Raw genomic sequence first — 14,016 nt, forward strand, 5'->3', positions numbered from 1 at the left:
AAAAATCACACCGCAAACAACAACAAAAAAAAAAAACCCTTCTTCCCCCCGTTGAGAGATACACACTTACTATTCTGCCAGAGAGGCAGGCATATGCTACAGGCTGGCAGTTAATTTAAATTATTATTTCCACAGGCAGTTTCAGTCTTCCCGCCCTGCCTCCTGGCCAAAGCATGGGCTCCCCCTGGTGGTCAGCCATCTTATAGCAGCTTTCCCAGCTTTCTGCCTGAGAGTGGCTGTTTCCACTTAGCCCTGCATGGCTTTGAAGCTTAGACGGGTCCCTACAAGGTGGATATGAACCAGACCTAAACAGCACTCGTGAATTATTGATACTTTTCCTTTTGAGGTTCTGGAGATTGCACGAGATGGCGGATAAAAGAACGGGATACGATGATGAAAGAAATCAGCCATTTTGGCAGGAGTAGAGCATAATGCTTTGGTGCCTGAGCTTGCAATGCAGAAGTCCTGGGTTCAACTCCCAGATAGGCCGTTTGTATCCAACCCATGCCCAAGATACTCGACATGTCAGTTCAGTATACTGAACGGAATCCACCGGTGTAAACGGACACTCTGTAAAAAAGTACAAGCTGCAATAAGAGCGTTGGCCAAGTGCCCACACCGTAAACATTGGGAACAGACTGCCGTATCCATGGCAACACTCATTTCCACAATATCCTCAAATGGATTTGCTGTGGTGCTTTTCTAGTCTTTGTTACACAGTAAAATGTCCAGTGTTAATTCAGCACTACCAGAGTTTATATGAGTCCAACAGGAACCACATGTTCTCAAACTCTGTACGAGAGTTGTTTTCCACTGACCATATTACTGTGTAGCAGGGATTTACTGTGGAGATTTTGCTTATTACACAGTAAAATGTCCAGTGTTAATTCAACACTACCAGAGTTCATATGAGTCCAACATGAACACATTTACTCTGAAAAAATGTTAAAATACTCTGTACTAGAGTTGCTTTACACTGAACATGTTACTGTGTAGCAGGGATTTACTCCAACAGGTACCATGTGTACTCTGTTAAAAGTTAAAAGTACTCTGAGTACAAAGCACACTGTGAGAGTGGATTTAACACTGTTAGAGATGAACGTACACCGTGGGAGTGGATTTAACACTGGTAAGAGTTTAAAATACACCGTGAGACTGGATGTAACACAGTGAGAGTTTAAAGTACTCTGTGAGAGTGGATTTAACACTGCGAGAGTTTAAAGCACCCTGTGAGAGATAAAAGTACACTGTGAGAGTTGAAAGTACTCTGTGAGAGTTTAAAGTACACTGTAAGAGTGGATTTAACACTGCAAGAGTTTAAAGTACACTGTGAGAGTTTAAAGTACACTGTAAGAGTGGCTTTAACACTGTGAGAGTTTAGAGTACACTGTGAGAGTTTGAAGTAGACTGCAAGAGTTGAAAGTACACTGCGAGAGGTTAAAGTACACTGTGAGAGTTTAAAGTACACAGTGAGAGTTTAAAGCACCCTGTGAGAGATAAAAGTACACTGTGAGGGTTTAAAGTACACTGAGAGTGTAAAGTACACTGTGAGAGTTTAAAGTACTCTGTGAGAGTGGATTTAACACTGCAAGAGTTTAAAGTACACTGTGAGAGTTTAAAGTACACTGTAAGAGTGGATTTAACACTGTGAGAGTTTAAAGTACTCTGTGAGTTTAAAGTACACTGTAAGAGAGGATTTAACACTGTGAGAGTTTGAAGTACACTGTGAGAGTTTAAAGTACACTGCGAGAGTTTAAAGTACACTGTGAGAGTTTAAAGTACACTGTAAGAGTGGATTTAACACTGCAAGAGGTTAAAGTACACTGTGAGAGTTTAAAGTACACAGTGAGAGTTTGAAGTACACTGTGAGAGTTTAAAGTACACTGTGAGAGTGGACACCGTGGCTCACCTGTTTGAGTGTCTCCTGCTTGGTCTTGCTCAACTCCTCGTACTTCAGTTTCCACTGGCTCAGCTCCACCTCCAGCTTCTCGATGCTCTTACTCAGAGAGTGCTTGTCCCTGCGGCAAAAACCCCCAAAACAGGGCCCGGGTCAGAGGTGAGGACCCTACCGACGGGACCGCGCTAGCCCGAAGACAGCCGGACACCTCCTGACCGACTGTTCCTCAGTTAAACATCTCCACGCAACACTAAACCAAGGCATTTATGTTCATCATCAAACTTCCTGAGGACACTGATTTCTAAATGCTCCTCTTTAAGAGGAGCTGTATTGTTTGTCTTCTTGAAATAGCACCATTATTACAGATTAGATTACACATTAGACAGCATTATTGCACACCTGTCTGTTCAGTTTTATAGCATGCATCTGAGACTCTGCTATGGATGGGAACTAATGGTTGTTATTGTCAGTATTTATGTGCATAGTAGAAGCACTGGAGCCTGTATCACAAAGCAGGATTACTGAGTTAGTGAGTAAAACCTGGAACAGATCTTTCTACTTCAGTCCATGTTCCGGATTTGGGAGGGTTCTGGGTTTAACTCCAGAGAGTGTGTGTGTGTGTGTGTGTGTCTGAGACAGAGGCTTGAGCGCTGTGTGTGTGTGTGTGTGTGTGTGTGTGTGTCAGAGACAGAGGCTTGAGCGCTGTGTGTGTGTGTGTGTGTGTGTGTGTGTGTCAGAGACAGAGGCTGAGCGTTGTGACTCATCGGCGGTACAGACAGCTGCGGGGGAAAGGAGCAGGTGCACTGTGGGATAGCGGGCACGCGGCAGTAGCAGTAGCTCCACACTGTTACTCAGAGCAAGACAGGGGGACGTCACACTGCTGTGACAGATCTGCTCTCTGCTCTCTGAGCAGGACTGAGCTCTCTAACAGTGACACACACCTCTCCCTCACACAAACACACACACACACACACCCGTCACACAGAGAGACTCACACACGGCTGTGACAGATCTGCTCTCTGGCCTCTGAGCTGTACAGAGCTCTCTAACACACACCTCTCCCTCACACACACACACACTTGCCCCACACACACACACACACACACACACACCGGTTACACAGAGACACACACCTGTCTCACACACACACACACACACACCGGTTACACAGAGACACACACCTATCTCACACACACACACACACACACACTCTCTCACACACACACACACACACACACACACACACACACCGGTCACACAGAGAACAACACATCTGTCTCACACACACACACACACACACACACACACACACACACACACACACACACACACACACACACACACACACAGAGTGAACAGAGAGAGAGTCTGCCAGGAACAGGCCTCCTGTGAGTGTGCTCTCTCTCACTCTCTCACTGCTCGCTCTTTCCACTTTCTACCTCCTCCACGCCCCCCTCCCCACCTCTACCCCTCCTCCTCCTCCTCCTCCTCCCCTCTTCCACCCTCTCTGTTCTTTTCATTTCTCGGACACATCACAGCGGCTCACGGCGGGGTAAATAAACACTCCCACGGATCCATCACCGGAAAACCCGAACAGTAGCCGCCGCCACGCGGAATGCGCTCCGGGGAGGAATTCTGTCCGAGAGGAATTCCGATAAGACGGCTAGCGTGCCGACAGGGTCGGAGCGTTACAAAGCCACCCCGCTGCACTGAAGTCCACAGGCCAGACGTCATCTCTCTCTCCGGTCCTCTCCCTCCACAGGAAACAAGCAGGCATGCAGCCAAGACGAAACCAGACGCACTCGGACACGCCCGGCCGCCGGCCTCTGTCAGCCTGTCAGACCCCCCGCCAAATACAGAACCGCCAACGAGGCGCCGGTCGGGAGGAGAGCCGTCGGGAGGAGAGCCGTCGGGAGGAGAGCCGTCAGGAGGAGAGCCGTCGGGAGGAGAGCCGTCGGGGGGGAGAGCCGTCAGGAGGAGAGCCGTCAGGCCTGCGCGTTCGCACCGAGCAGCGAGCGTATGCGCTCAATACAAAATTTAAAAAAGAAACAAGAAAGGATGGATGATGATAATGAAGTGGTTGTGGCGCCCTCCGGTGTCAGACCAGGATAACAAACAGCACGGCTTCTGTCCACAGCTGCTGAATAAAAAACAACTGTCCCGGCCGCAGCCAGAGCAGGCTATTTACTGCCTGCTCAGGCCACATATTAATAAGACAGGCTTAACGCTGAACGGGGTGTTCATTTTCTTACAGGCAGGCGTGTGGGCAGCGCTAACTGTAGGTAGGACCCTTGAGTCAATTCCCCCCGTGCATACAACCCCCAGACTCCCCAGCTCCCTCAATCTGCTGTTTCTACCGCACACGCTAAACCTAGCGCTCAATCTGCTGTTTCTCCCGCACACGCTAAACCTAGCGCTCAATCTGCTGCTTCTCCCGCACACGCTAAACCTAGCGCTCAATCTGCTGCTTCTCCCGCACACGCTAAACCTAGACCGCACATCTTCCGAAAGGCTAATTTATGCCTCAGCGGAAGTGTTGTGCATCACATCCGCAGACAAAAAATGATGCACATTCAACACTTTGGAGCATCGGTGACAGGTGTTCTGTACCTGCAGATTTGTCTGAGGTCGCAGACACCCGCCAGAGGTGTTGTGCAGCCATGATTGGTCAACTGAAACAAAGCCAAAAAGTTGCCACGGCAAGGATACTAGTTTACTTCTAGGCTACCTGTTTTTATGAATGAAGATGTTTTGTTTACATACAGTAGCTAACTAGCAAAATGGATGGGTTTGAGGAGTAGCCGGTTGCTATAGTAACAAAGCGCACTGAACAAGCAAAACGTTGTCGGAAAAAGGTCTGTCAGCAGACACTTTACAACTACGCCAAAACATGAATTAGCCTTAGGCCTCCAGGAGCTGACACACTGCTACCCCTTGGTGAAAACGCACAGTGGTTGAGCCTGTGGGGAGGACTTTGTGTCTGAAGGTTCGTAGTATGGACTTCCCTGCACCACGGAGACAGGCTTCTGTACAGGCCTTTCCAGTGCCCCCAGTGATGTGCCCTCTCTGCTTTCACTACCACAGGCTAACGCTCCTTCCCACCAGTACAGTAGAGCTTCGAACATGGGAGCTGTCAGCAAACGCTCTGTGTGTGTGTGTGTGTGTGAGTGCTTGCGTGCGTGTGAGTGTGTGTGTGTGAGTGCTTGCGTGCGTGTGTGTGTGTGTGTGTGTGTGTGAGTGCTTGCGAGCGTGTGCGTGAGAGAGTGCGTGTGTGTGTGTGCGTGTGTGTGTCTGTGAGAGTGCGTACGTGTGTGTGTGTATGTGTATGTGTATAGGTGTGTTTTGTAATCAAGTAACAATGTGCAAATGCACTTTGATGTCTCCTGTTACCAATGAAATTGACATTTTAATGAATTCCTTACTCGCGCTCCTTCAGCAGGACCTTCTGTGATTCGTCGAGGCGCAGCTGCAGGGCGTTGACCTTGCTGGTGTCCTCCTCCAGGATGGTGATGTCGTCCCAGAGCAGCCGGCTGCGGTCCTGCCGACTGAGCGCCGAGCGCAGGCTGCTCCCGCTGCGGGCGTCCCACGCCTCCGGGGCCTCCGCCTTGGAGCGCAGCAGAGAGTCCAGGAGCTCCATCTCCTGAGGGGGGAGCGCACAGCCCTGTTACGACTGCCCGCTGAGCCTTGTGCAGCCCTGCTACGACTGCCCGCTGAGCCCTGTGCAGCCCTGTTACGACAGGCTACTACACCCTACTGAGCCCTGTGCAGCCCTGTAACAACAGCCTACTACACCCTACTGAGTCCTGTGCAGCCCTGTTACGACAGGCTACTACACCCTACTGAGCCCTGTGCAGCCCTGTTACGACAGCCTACTACACCCTACTGAGCCCTGTTACACTCCTACTACTACACCCTGCTGAGCCCTGTGCAGCCCTGTAACAACAGCCTACTACACCCTACTGAGTCCTGTGCAGCCCTGTTACGACAGGCTACTACACCCTACTGAGCCCTGTGCAGCCCTGTTACGACAGCCTACTACACCCTACTGAGCCCTGTTACACTCCTACTACTACACCCTGCTGAGCCCTGTGCAGCCCTGTAACAACAGCCTACTACACCCTACTGAGTCCTGTGCAGCCCTGTTACGACAGGCTACTACACCCTACTGAGCCCTGTTACACTCCTACTACTACACCCTGCTGAGCCCTGTGCAGCCCTGTAACAACAGCCTACTACACCCTACTGAGTCCTGTGCAGCCCTGTTACGACAGGCTACTACACCCTACTGAGCCCTGTGCAGCCCTGTAATGACAGCCTACTATACCCTACTGAGCCATGCTACACTCCACTACTACACCTACTCAGCCCTGTTACACTCCTGTTATTACACCCTACTGAGCCCTGTTACACTCCTACTACTACACCCTGCTGAGCCCTGTGCAGCCCTGTAACAACAGCCTACTACACCCTACTGAGCCCTGTGCAGCCCTGTAACGACAGCCTACTACACCCTACTGAGCCCTGTTACACTCCTACTACTACACCCTGCTGAGCCCTGTGCAGCCCTGTAACAACAGCCTACTACACCCTACTGAGTCCTGTGCAGCCCTGTTACGACAGGCTACTACACCCTACTGAGCCCTGTGCAGCCCTGTAATGACAGCCTACTATACCCAACTGAGCCATGCTACACTCCAACTACTACACCTACTCAGCCCTGTTACACTCCTGTTATTACACCCTACTGAGCCCTGTTACACTCTTACTACTACACCCTGCTGACCCCTGTGCAGCCCTGTTACTACACCCACTCAGCCCTGTTACACTCCTGTTACTACACCCCACTCAGCCGTTACACTCCTGTAACTACACTCCACACAGCACTGTTACACTCCTGTTACTATACCCACTCAGCCCTGTTACTACACCCCACACAGCACTGTTACACTCCTGTTACTATACCAACTCAGCCCTGTTACACTCCTGTTACTACACCCACTCAGCCCTGTTACACTCCTGTTACTACACCCACTCAGCCCTGTTACACTCCTGTTACTATACCCAACTCAGCCCTGTTACACTCCTGTTACTATACCCACACAGCCCTGTTACACTCCTGTTACTATACCCACACAGCCCTGTGGTACTCCTGCTTCTATACCCACTCAGCCCTGTTACTACACCCCACTCAGCCCTGTTACACTCCTGTTACTACACCCACTCAGCTCTATGCAGCCCTGTTACTCTATTCATGGTCCAGAGAGGGCCAAAAACTGTTGGTTTCCCACCCTCCCTTTACCTGGGAGTCTGGCCAATCAGTAGCACTACTTTACTTGGGAGGAAACAAGACCAGGGCTAGATTTGGATTTGTAGGCCAGATTTGAGTATCTTTGGTATACAGGGACACTCACTCGACATTTCCTCCGATTACTCTGGAAATAACCTATTTTCTGAACCCAAATGTCGCTCGGACCACAACAGCATAAAGTTTGGCTTGAAAATATTCGACAGCTCAGTTATGATTCCTATCTACATACTAATGACTGATTTTGACAGACATACAATATCCCCTCAGTTTATAAACATAGGTAGTTTGACAGTTTGTCAGTCCACTTCGCTCTTTGACTGACAGCTGATGATAAAGTTTTTAAATGGTCACAAAGGAGTGGTCAGAACGGTCCTTTACCATCACGACCTAAAGGGCAAAAAAGCAATGGAAACATCCCAAAAAACAGCCTGTTAAATGGAAGGAAATTGCTACAATACTTCCCTGTTCTCTCACTTCCTGTGCAGAAATGAAATTCTGAGCCTCTTTGTTGGTTTTTAATATAACTTCGACGGGGATTATACATCACAGAACCGGCCCAAGAAGCAACAAAGGCCACAGGACTCGATGCCAACTTCCTCTTCTTCCCACCAAGACCCTCCGACGCCAACCGACATTTTTCAAAATAATCACAGAAAACACACAGTTACCTGATGTAGCCACCAGAGGGCCCCACGGGTAAAGGAAACCTCTGGGCCCAGACCATAGGCTACGCATGCGGAATCACTTAAAGTCTGTGACAGAGCCAAAACAATGCTGTGCCAGAAATGGGATCAGATTGGACCAGGCCCTAAAAATTGAGTTATGCCTGTATGTGCAGTACAGTGAGGGCATATTTATAAAATGTCAGGGTGTGTATTTCACTCTGCACTGCACTGTGTGAGAGAGCCAATAAGGGCCAACGAGGCAGGTTCTGCTGGGTCCAGGTTATGGTATTTCCCCGTTAATCAACCACCCCACACCCTCATGTTCACTCGGGCTGTCCAAGACCTCCCAACCTCTCTTATACAAATGCGCATACACACACACACACACACACACACACACACACACACAAGCAAGCATACACAAACACATGCACGCACATACACACACGCATACAAGCAAGCACACACAAACACATGCACACACACACATGCATACAAGCAAGCACACACAAACACATGCACACACACACACACACACACAAGAGCAAGCACACACAAACAAATGCACGCACATACACACACGCATGCAAGCAAGCACACACAAACACATGCACGCACATACACACACTGAAGCAATCACACACCACACATACATACACACTTTAAGATTCTGAGAGACATGTACAACAATAAATGATTTAAAATGCAGTACAGGTGCATGCCACAGCGTGTCAGTGTGGTCTGTGTGCCTGTGCGTGCATGTATATATTAAGGAGCAGCATCTGAGAGATGTGTGTGAGAGTACACGTATGTGCATAGACAATGAGAACCTGTCTACCAGTGAGGCGCCATGGCAACAGCAGCCGTCCTCTGTGCTCTGACACCTGCAATGCTGAAGGTCGGAGACGCTGTCAATGACAGCGATCTGTGTGTGTGTGTGTGTGTGTGTGTGTGTGTGTGTGTGTGTCTGTGTGTGTGTGTCTGTGTGTGTCTGTGTGTGTCTGTGTGTGTCTGTGTGTGTGTGTGTGTGTGTGTGTCTGTGTGTGTGCGTGTGTGTGTGTGTGCGTGAGCATGCGTGCGTGTGTGCGTGCAGGTGTGTATGGATGGGAGTGTGCGTGTGAATGCGTGGGAGTGTGTGTGTTAGAGGGCAAGACGGTGTTAGAGGAAGTGAAAGAGCATACAGTGAAAGAGCAGAGGGTGAGAAAAAGAGTGCTGTGAACAGAAAACGTGACAGACAGAATAAAATGACAGTGAGAGAAAGAGAGCGAGGAGCTAGAGAGAGAGGGAGGGAGGTGAGAGAAAGGGAGAGAGGAAAGAGTCTGAGAGTTGAAAGGTGAGAGAAAGAGGGAGAGAGGAGAGGAGAAAGTAGGAGAGAGGGAGTGGGAATGTGAGAGAGTGGGAGAGAGGGAGAGGGGAGAGAGGGGGAGAGCGGGAGTGTGAGAGAGTGGGAGAGAGAGAGGGAGATTGATAGGGAGAGGGCCTACTCCAGGTGTGTTGGGTTCCTTCCCTTGGGCCTGGTCACATGACCATGAGTGAGCCACACTGGGGAAAATGACATGAAGAGCTTTAACCACGCAGCAGACATTCACTGAGCTAACGCCCCAAACTGCACTGCTGGAGAGGCAGAGGCCCCTCGGCCTTATGGGAACTCTCCCCCACCCGCCACCCTCCGAACCAGAGGGACGGATTCAATCTAAATGCAGTGCCCTTTAACCCCCTCCTTCCACAACAACGTTTATTGGGTGCCACTCATCCTGAGAGAATTCCCAGGAGAGAGCTTTTCGAATTCCAGCGTGTCCAGGTATGAAATTTGCAGCCGCGCAGGAATTCTGAAAGCCGGGAATTTTTATCTTTGGCAGGAGAAGCAATTACACTGCTCTGACACTTCTCTGGGCCCGACGGATGAGGCGTCTGGAGGGGGATATGAAGTTTTTTTTAACAGGGTTCCCCACAGCATTTCTCTCCCAGAATTCATGGGCTTCTCAAAGAGTTTCCACAGCTTTGGAGAAACTGCATTGGCAAACGGAAGGCCTTTTATCAGAGTTTAGTTCAAAGCTATCCACGCTTGGCTTGACGGAAGACTTTTCTGACTTTGAGGAAATGAGAATGATGATCACCGCGTGCTGTGGTGAATCCCTGAATTGGAACCGTCATGGAAATAATTTCTTCTTATCAAATAACTCTGCATAACAAAGCCCAAAATGCAGCGGTTGCATTGAAAATATGCGGCGCTCAGCTAGCACAGCAGATGCGTTCGATATCACAGGGCCGCCTTTTCACGGGATGACTGGCAGAAAGATTCTCGCACTCACTATCTTCGGATACTTTGATTTTTTTCTGCAAACAGGAAATGAAGGCCCTTCAGGCGCTCTGGTGAAAATCCAAGCGTTTTAACCACCTTCACCGCGCTTCAGAATCACTCACACTCCAGCACTTAAAGCCCTGTGAGAATCCGCCTTCCAGGGGAAAAAACACATCAGCAGCCTTTAATGTGGGCACTCTCTCCTGCCTGGGTCCCTCAGCGGGACAGGCCCGTTCCTCTCCGACACGCTGCGCGGTTATTCCCGACGACGCGCATAAATTAAGCGGCCGTAAATAAAGCGCATAAACGTCTTTATAGAAGCCTCTAATCTCCCGAACGCCAAGCGCAGTTTAACAGCGCTGTCAGATAGCATATCCCAGCCCCGACACGGTCTACGAGGGCTAACTTCTGCTGTGTGCGGAGACGCAGTAAAAACACGCGCATAAAGCACTGCCCCGGGTACATAAAAAGAATGCTGTGGACGGGGTTTTGAGACGGGATTGGGACAGACAGGATTTAGGGCCCGGTGCTTGGCTGTGAGTAAGGGGGGGGGGGCCCAGGGGTACAGCCCCCGCACCCCCTAACTGAGCGAGCGCTTCTATTTTGGGAGCTCAGGAGCATCCCAGATGGGAGACACCAGGTGAGAAGAGGTACAGGAACAAACGACGCACGTGCGGCACAGCTAACGCGGTCCATCCAAACCCTCCCTAATTTACTCAACCTTCCCTGACGAACGTGCGGGTAAATCAGCGGAAACATACACAGAGCCACTCACATTCCATCCATTGGTACTGCGGCTAATGGGAAAAGAAGCCTGAAAAAGCATTACTGTCAGCACTAGTTTATCATTTTAATCTTTCTGTCTTGAAAACAATGAGAGAGCCAATGATGGCAATGATGCATTTTATATGTAAATGGTAAATGTCTGCATTTATATAGCACCTTTATCCAAATCGCTGTACAATTGATGCATCTCATTCACCCATTCACACACACACATTCACACACCAACAGTGGTTGGCTGCCATGCAAGGCACCAACCAGCTAATCAGGAGCAATTAGGGGTTAGGTGTCATGTTCAGGGACATTTCGTCACACCCAGGGGCGGGATCGAACCGGCAACCCTCCGACTGCCGGATGACCGCTCTTACCTCCTGAGCCAATGTCACCCCTTTTGAACAAGGAACCTCCATTTTACCAAGGTCATCCAAGTGGAGCACAGGGGCTCAGAAAACAAAGTGCTAAAAAGAAGAGTGCTGGACCACTGCCCTTACTTACACTGCCAGACGATACATTAAATACTATTAACAAGCAATACACTTAACCTGTGAGCAGGGCCACCATAAAAGCACACAATAAAAGCACAGTTATAACCGTTTCACAGAGATCAGGGTCACGGACCATGAAGCAGAGACTGGACAGTTATGTCACCAGAGCTGAGCTCTCCGTGTATGACAGGGATCGCAGAATCACGGTCCTCGAGCACTGAGAACTGCTGGTTTTCCAACCTCCCTTTACCTGGGAGTCAGGTGTAAAGACTGTCTGGCCAATCAGTAACACTAGCTCTTCAGTTAATTACCTGGGAGGAAGGAAAACCAGGGCTGGATTTGAATTGGAGCATCCCTGGTGTAGGACGTGTTAGGACGCACACGTTAAAGCAGGGCTGTCTAGCCCTGTTCCTGGAGATCTACAGTGCAGCAGGTTTTCACTCCAACCCTAATTTGGCACACCCAACAAGCAAATTAGCAGCTCAAGTTGTAGTAAAAACCTATAGGATGTTAGACCTCCAGACACAGGGTTGGGCAGCCATGAGTTAAATGACTCAAACGCTATGGTTTTGATAATATTTGATTTAAATATGAAATGGGGAGGAATGAGGGAGAATACAAATGCAAGTACTCGGCACAGACGGCACCCAGCTTGTTGGAGCTATTCAGCCAATCAAAACAGAGGTTCATTGATATCAATGAGCTTTAAAGAGACAGGCAATAAAACAGCCTGTTCTTGGTAAAGCTCACAAGAGGCACTGGAGAATGGACAAGAACAACTAGATACTCGGTACTTAATACCACACAAACATCTTATGGATATCAGGACCTGAAATGAAACACTGGAAAGGTGTACAATATGGGGAAAAATGATTTTAAAACATCGAGGGGGACAAAATGGCTGACTCGTTTTGCGATCCGGGGTCTCCACCCACCTTGGTCCGGTCGGGCCTCTCGGTGCTGACGTCCCGAACGGGCTCCTGCTCGGGGGACCCGGGCCCCTCCCCGGGCCTCTCCTGCTCAGCGCCCAGCTTGCCCTCCGGGGCCTGCGGGGCGTTGGAGGAGGAGGAGGAGCAGGAGGAAGAGGAGGCGCGGAGGCGCAGGGCCTCGTTCTCGGCGGACAGCTCCTGGCGCTCGCGGCGCACGCCCGTCAGCTCCTTGGTGAGGGCGTCCAGCCTCTGCCTGAGCTGCCGCACCTCGTCGCGGGCCCTGTTGCGCTCCGCCCGCACCTTGCTCCACTTCTCGCGCCAGTTGGCGGTGCAGTCGGACCACCAGCGCATGGTCTTCTCCATCTGGGCGGCGCGCGCCCGCGCCTCCTCCAGCTCCCTCAGACGCAGCTCCTCGCGGCTCTCCCAGTCGCCCCCGTCGCCCCCGCCCACGCAGCCCGGCGACAGCAGCAGGGGCGGGCTGGAGTTGGGCGTGCCGCCCGGCGGGCTGGGCGTGTTGGTCAGGCTGTCCGGCGACCGCACGCGGTCGGGGCCCAGGCGCAGCTCCGACAGCAGGCCCCCGCCCGCTTTGGGCAGCTCGCTCAGGTGGGGGCTGGGGGTGTGATTCATGGTCGCGCCGATGCTTCCTGTCGGGACGAGGCGAGGCCGGGCGGGAAGTGACGCTATCAGCACGGCATGGCCCCCCCCCTCCCCGGTTACGGCTTCCTGTGAGACACAGCAACCGGAGAGAGAGAGAGAAAGGTCAGGTTTCGCTGCTGATGGGCCCCTGTGACAGCAAGACATTTCCACACTCCCGAAATAATGGACAAAACCGGACCGTAATGCGTAAATACGTAATTGTTTTGGATTCAAATAGTTTTCTGTACTCTATTGATCTGGCCTGGTTCAACTGAGCCAACCCAGAGGACCAGAAGGCAGGGTTTGCACTTTTGGAGCATATTTCATATTGCATATTTCATACACCAGCCTTGAAAAGGATTTGATTCCACAACAATTACGTATTCGACCCAGACCTGGAAAAAAATGCATCACTCAGATCTATCAGAAATGTATGACAAACCATAAACACACAAATGGCTTTTCTGCCATTCCATTAAGAGTAAGCAGGCAGTGAGTAATGTGGTCTTGGTGCTAGAGAAAAACAGGTTTTTAAGCTGGTCCATATTTTTGTATTTGAGGAAAACCTTCTTGGACAAAGTGAAATATGATTACGATTATTTTTTGTACAGGAACCTCCCTGTGGCTACCAGTTTGTTTCGGAACAAACGATAAACTGTTCCATCTGCTCTGGAACAATGAATGAAAGAAAAGCGGTTGATTTTGTAGACAAAACATCGGTTCCGTACTCAGAAACAATATTCAGACAGCGTTTTTGAGTCGAATGGCAGCAATCTGATATATTTTCTTATTAGAGTCACACATATGCACTTAGGTATTCATACACGCAGGCACACACACACATCCATAACATCAAAAACATGCATGCAGATTCACGCATAGGCACACACACATGCGGTTGTGCAGATACACATCTGAAACACACACACACGCGCTCACACACACATGCGCTCACACACACACGCGCTCACACACACACGCGCTCACACACACATGAGCTCACACACACAT

General features: G+C 50.2%; 1 protein-coding gene across 1 annotated transcript in view; it reads right to left on the reverse strand.

Moving 5' to 3' along the window:
• ccdc102a (coiled-coil domain containing 102A) overlaps window positions 1–14,016 on the reverse strand; it is an 83,392-nt gene that overhangs the window by 31,292 nt on the left and 38,084 nt on the right. The window contains exons 2-4 of the mRNA XM_061246465.1: window positions 12,376–13,092; window positions 5,320–5,537; window positions 1,910–2,018 (exon numbers count right to left, since the gene is read on the reverse strand). Of these exons, the coding sequence (XP_061102449.1) occupies window positions 1,910–2,018; window positions 5,320–5,537; window positions 12,376–12,996 (948 nt within the window). The 5' untranslated portion in view covers window positions 12,997–13,092. The remainder of the gene's footprint in view (window positions 1–1,909; window positions 2,019–5,319; window positions 5,538–12,375; window positions 13,093–14,016) is intronic.

The sequence above is a fragment of the Conger conger genome, chromosome 6 (assembly GCF_963514075.1).
Source record: "Conger conger chromosome 6, fConCon1.1, whole genome shotgun sequence".
Classification (NCBI taxonomy): domain Eukaryota; kingdom Metazoa; phylum Chordata; class Actinopteri; order Anguilliformes; family Congridae; genus Conger; species Conger conger.